Here is a 6000-nt window from a genome sequence, read left to right as displayed (position 1 = left end):
TGCTCATTCCTGGGGTTCCTCCCCCAGGGAAACTTCCCTCCCCCATCCCCAACCCGCACGGCCCCTCCTTCCTGGGCTCACATCCACTCACCCTGCTCCTCACTCTGCTCTCAGATGCGGGTCACCATCAGGGATCAGAATCAAACAGTTCAGGAGCTGGAGGGAAACTGGCCATTCTCTAGGTGCCTCCTCCCCGCTCACCAAGGCCCAGTGAGGTGTGGGAGCTGCACAAGGCCAGACAGCACACTAGGGGCAGATGCGGGGCTGGAACTCAGCTCCCCGGAGCCTCTACCCGGGGCTCCTTGGAGGACACAGAGCTGCCTCTCCTGGTGAGCCACAGCAGAACATCTCCTGGACAAGGACCCCTCCCACACCTCCCAGCATCCCCAGCTCCTCACCCAGGGCAGGGCCCAAAGAGAGCAGCTGTGTTTGCAAAACCAAGGAATAAATAAATGAAAATATTTATCTAACGCCTTCTTTGTGCTGGACACAGCAGGCACCAGCTCTGCTACTTAAAATCTGGGTAAGTTGCTCAATTCGGTATAGAAAAAATAACTTCTGGGGACAGGGTGGGGGGAGGAGTGCACCAGGAGGGGCCTCAGTCACGAATGTCGACGATCAGCGGGCATAGGTGGGGCGAGTGCTTGATGCCCATGGTGAAAGCAGGCGGGCGGGGCTTGTGTGCCCTGACCTGCTGGACATTGTGGGAGCCGGGGCCAGGCCGAGGTGTGTGGTCCACCGGGTAGCCAAAGCGTTTGGCCATGCTATAGACAGGGCTGCGGTTCTGATAGACGGACGGCTCTGGCCGGGTGTGTGCGGCCGGTCCGGGGCCTCTTGACATATTCTTGTAGAACCAGTTCTTGTCCAAGGGGGCCAAGCTATAGCAAGGAGCAGCTTTGTTGGCCGGGAGGTTGGGCCCCAGCAGGAGTGGCATCTGGTACCGGTTGGGGCCCGGATTGGGGTCCATCACTCGGTATGGGCACCGGAAGCCAAAGGAGTACCCAGGAGCCCTGCGTTCCCCAGGCAGGTGGGTCTTCTCCAGGTGGTAATGGCAGGGGGCCGGGGTGGGGCTCAGACCTGAATGTAGGTGAATGAAGGGAAGGGGTCTCAGGGCCGAAACCAGGCTGAATCTCCTGGTGACCAACTAACGAGTCTAGGGAGAGGGAAAGGTCTTGATGAGCCTGGTGTGACTTTACTATAACCATCTTAGCATCAGGCGGGAACATCACCTCCCTGCATGAGGCTCTGGGACGAGGGTGGGTAGGGACTTCGCCGTCCTGGCATCAGGATTATGACACTGTCTTCATAATATAAAAACCCCGAGCATCATCAGAACGTCACCCTTGGCTGTCATTGACCCCGTGACAGCACCAAGAAAACGTGCTGGAATCACTAGTCTGCGAGCTCATTAGCATAACACAAGCCCTGTGATATTTTTACCGTATCACCCTGCAACATACATGGAACATTGGCCTTCAGACATTAAGTACTGTGACCCAGACACGGTGACATGGGTGTCTTGAAGTGACCTTGCAGGGAGGTGCCAGCATCTGCAGACACACCTGGCGAAGGGAGTCATGACCCCTTTGCTCCTGCTTGTGTCCTAAGCGTGGATCCCCACCCTCAAACCTCCCACCCCCCAACCTCCCACCCCCGACCTCCCACCCCCGACCTCCCTCTTCCGGCCCATCTTACGCAGGTTAGAGATGTGCTCTGCCATGGGAACCTGAGGACAGCTGGCCATCCCAAACCGAGTTATCTTAGGATCCAAGAAATAGCAAGGCCCGGGGCTACGTATGTCCATGATCCCTGCAAGGCAGCCAAGGGAAGAGCCGGTCACCCCAGAGGCTGCCCCAGGGTGAGTCTGGCCTCTGTCTCCAGGCAAGATCCCCCTCCCCCAGAAAAGGACCGAGGGCGCCTTCCTAATGCCTTGGGCTCTTGGGGATTTGGGGAGCCTTTATTTCCTCATCTGTAAAATGGATCTTTTAACACATGACCTAACATTCTCTAGAACTTGTTCAGAGGAACAGATAAAGTAACAGCTGCCAGGGACTGGTGCCAAGGGGACAATAACAGGCGTGTGTGTGTGTGTGTGTGTGTGTGTGTGTAAGTTGCTTCAGTCGTGTCCAACTCTTGGCAACCCCATGGACTGTAGCCTTCCAGGCTTCTCTGTCCATGGGATTCTCCAGGCAAAAATACTGAAGTGGGCTGCCATACCCTCCTCCAGGGAATCTTCCCAACCCAGGGATCGAACCCATGTCTCCTGAGGCTCCTGCATTGCAGGTAGAATCTTTGCTGCTGAGCCACCAGGAAAGCCCATGGTGGCTATTATTAGTATGAAGAAAGGACGCAGCCCCAAAAAGAGGGGGCTCCCCTGCTGAGAAGGGTATGTTACCCCAGCGAGGTGCCTGGATCTCAGATCCCCAGCCACCCTCTCACCAGCTGTGGCCATCAGCCCCAGCTCTTCGCCGGCCCTTGGGTCCCTGCCTTCCAGGGGGTTCTAAGCCTCCTGGGAGGCCCTGAGTCCACCACACCACCCCTTTCCTTCCACCCCATCCCCCAGTTATTCCTGCTTTGGCAAGTGAGACCACAGCATTCAAAGCTGAAGGGTGCCAGCCGAAGACCAGTCAGAAAGGAGACCCTGCCAGCTGGATGCAACAGGTTACTTCACAGCTCCCTCAGGAGGGCCAGCTGGGAGGTGCCTTCAGAAGGACGGGTAACTTGGCCCCCTGCTGACTTCCTTCTGGACCTAGCAGGCCACCTGGGTGTCCCACTCAGGGCAGGCCTGGGCTCCCAGGGGCCTGTGGCTACAGGTAATGACTCCTCCCCTCTCACACCGCCCCAAACATCCAATAGTAATAATCCTACGCCCGCAGGGACAACGGGTGTGGCAAGCACTCACGCTTCTCCGAGTGCCGGGCATGCAGGGTATAGGCCGGCTCCTGGAACATGGAGACGTCATGGTCTATGTAGCCCGTGCAGGATGGCCGGAGGTACTTGGCAGGCCCCGGACCTGTGAGCACGGAGAGAGAAGCCCTCAGCCTGGGCCTGCGAGATCAGAGGCAGGGAAAGCCCTGAATACAGTGTGCTTAAGACCACTGCAGGGACTTCCCTGGTGGTCCAGCGGCCAAGACTCTGCGCGCCCAGTGCAGGGGGCCTGGGTTCAGTCCCTGGTCAGGGAGCTAGATCCTGCATACGGCAACCACGAGTTCACATGCAACGACTAAATATCTCACGTGCCGCAACTAAGACCTGATGCAGCCAAATAAATTAATATTAAAAAAAAAAAAGAACACTGGGGTCTTTGCTCCTGCTAATGTCTCACTGCCACAAATCCCACTATTGAGACGCTTCCTTTGGGGAAAGCCAGTGTTCCTAGATAAAATGCAATTTCTCTTGGACAGGCAATACATAATAAAAAAAGTAATACAGTTACAAGTAACTGAGAACTTATTCTGTGCCGAGCACTATACTAAGCATTTTCTACGGGTTATCTCAGTTAAGCCTCTCAAGAGGCTTAGAAATAGCAATTCACACAAAGTCACACAAGCTGGTACTGTGAAAATTCTAAGACAGCAGCCAACAGAGCCCAAACATTTAATCACATACTAAACAACCCCAAGTACAGCAACAGTCAGTCATCAACAATGTAGTAAGAATTCATTTGTCTGCTTTCGGTTGAGAGTAAGATTCAGGGGAAGTGAGGAAAGCTAATATGGACTAAAGATGCCGCTGAATCCCTAGTCTTTTTCCAAAACTGACCTCACTTCAAACCCCTTCCCACCCAAATTCCCAGCAACCCTCCCCAAATTCCCAGCAGTTAATTCTGCTTGTGGAGTTTAGCTTAGAAGTGCAGATCTTCTGTGGTTTTGAGAAGAGTCTGAAGGGGTTTTGCAGGAGGCAGGGCTGCAAGGTTAGCACAACTTCAGCCTCTCTTCAGAGAGAGGAATGAGCCCAAGTCCAGGTCAGGGGCCTGCTCTCACCTTTGAGCATCGCCAGGACCACAGGGGTCTGCTTTATCTCGTGCCCTGAGGACACTGGCACCTTTTTCTCTGGCTGCTGCCCATAGAACACAGGGTTCTTGACACCCTTGGGCAGTTTCATGTCTGGGGCCAAGCAGGGAGCAAGAGCAGCTACTGAAAGATGTGGAGCACCGGGCGAGGAGCTGGGCCTGGGTGAGACCTGTTCCGGGCACCCCTGCCCAAGCCCCTGTGTCCACTCTCTCTCCCCGACGCCACAGGCGGCGTGAGGGCTGAGAAGCAAAGCAGTCCTCCTACTTCAGCAGCTGAGGCTGTCTGGGGTGCAGCCAGCTGCAGGGCCCCGCAGGCAGGAGCGAAGGATGACCTCACTGCAGAACTTGGACTGTGAAACCCAGAGTGTTTATTTCCTCCAGTTGCCGTGGAGCCTGGACTGTGGTGTAGAAATTCTATGCTGGCAGTTCAGCTGTGGAACCCTGAGAACTCAACCCCACTGTCCCTGTTCCCAACCTGGCTAAGTAGCCTGAGGGGCCCCAGGACCCTGGATCAGGAAGCAGAAAGGGAGAGTGGAGTGACAGATCCAGCTGTTAACTCCGGGTTTGTTGTTATTCAGTCGCTCAGTCCTGTCTGACTCTTTGCAACCCCATGGACTGCAGCACACAGGCTTCCCTGTCCTTCACCGTCTCCCGGAGCTTGCTCAAACTCATGTCCATCAAGTCGGTGATGCCATGCAACCATCTCATCCTCTGTCATCCCCTTGTCCTCTTGCCCTCTATCTTTCCCAGCATCAGGGTCTTTTCCAATGAGTCAGCTCTTCACGTCAGATAGCCAAAGTATTGGAGCTTCAGCTTCAGCATCAGTCCTTCCAATGAATACTCAGGGTTGATTTCCTTTAGGACGGACTGGTTTGATCTCCTTGCAATCCAAGGGACTCTCACTCCTGCTGGGTGCCCTGGAGGTGGTGAAAGAGTGGACAGGTCATGGGTGAAGGATTCTTGCTACCTGCACAGCCCCCTGGAGTGGTCGTCTACTCTCCGCCCCTCCCACCTATCCCCCAGATTCTGGACATGTCCCACCCCCTTCTATCGCAGTCTATTTTCTTCTCAGCAAAGTATCAAGCCAATTACTTTACAGTAAGGTGTGACTGTCTGATAACTTCTCAGATTCCTATCCCAGGGATGGTGTCTTTAGAGATCTGTGTCTAGGAATATTTGGCTGCTGCTGACATCTCGGGCAGGGGATGGGTGCAAATGAGGATGGAGGCTGGGGCTGAGGCCTCAAGAAGCTGCTTCCTGGGGCTTCCCTGGTGGCTCAGCGATAAAGAATCCGCCTGCCAACTCAGGAGATGCGGGTTTGATCCCTGGTCCGGGAAGATGCCACACACCTCAAAGCAACTGAGCCCATGCACCACAACTACCGAGCCTGTACTCTAGAGCGTGGGAACTACAACGACCGAGCCCACGCGCCGCAGCTACTGAAGCCCCTGCACCCCAGAGCCTGTGCTGCATGACAAGAGAAGCCACCGCCACGAGAAGCCCGCGCACTGCAGCTACAGAGTAAGCCCCCCACGCTGCAACTAGAGAAAAGCTCGCGTGCTTCAATGTGTGCATAGCCAAAAAATAAATAAAATTATTTTTTTAAAAGAGAAGAAGCTACTTCCTGTGCTTGTGGTCAAGAGCATCCCCTGAGTGGTGGGGCTGCAAGAGAAAACATTGACGAATAGGGAAGATGTTTAGCCGCCATGTGATTGATGGATGAGCCCCAGGGCTGAGGAAATGCTCGACATCCCCTCACCCCAAAAAAACAGGAGGCTCAGGGGCCCTGGGGCCTGCCTCACCTACCAGTTCATAGCTCAGACCAGAGATATGATCTAGAGTGGTCTCCATCTTGGGCACAGACGACCACTGGCTTTAGAGAGGGTGTCTGTCATAGCCCCAGTTCACAGATAACACAGTTGAGGACTCGAAAGGGCACAAGACTTGCCCAAAGCTTCCCATCACATTAGTAGCAGAGACGGAACCAG

At 54.8% G+C, this 6000-nt stretch overlaps 1 protein-coding gene across 1 annotated transcript; it reads right to left on the bottom strand.

Moving 5' to 3' along the window:
• Positions 1–445: 445 nt before the first annotated feature.
• CIMAP1C (ciliary microtubule associated protein 1C) lies at positions 446–5623 on the bottom strand. Its single transcript, XM_086363928.1, has 4 exons — positions 3984–5623; positions 2903–3013; positions 1696–1809; positions 446–1077 (listed from the first exon to the last, which is right to left on the bottom strand). The coding sequence occupies exons 1-4, from the start codon at positions 4102–4104 to the stop codon at positions 599–601; spliced, it is 825 nt and encodes a 274-aa protein (XP_086220054.1). The 5' UTR covers positions 4105–5623; the 3' UTR covers positions 446–598.
• Positions 5624–6000: the final 377 nt, after the last annotated feature.

This window comes from Bos grunniens, chromosome 21 (genome assembly GCF_055505025.1).
Source record: "Bos grunniens cultivar Pamir isolate PY7600 chromosome 21, Bosgru_T2T1.0, whole genome shotgun sequence".
NCBI lineage: Eukaryota > Metazoa > Chordata > Mammalia > Artiodactyla > Bovidae > Bos > Bos grunniens.
The sequence above is the reverse complement of the archived record's forward strand: the minus strand, read 5'-3'. Positions and strand labels throughout refer to the sequence as shown.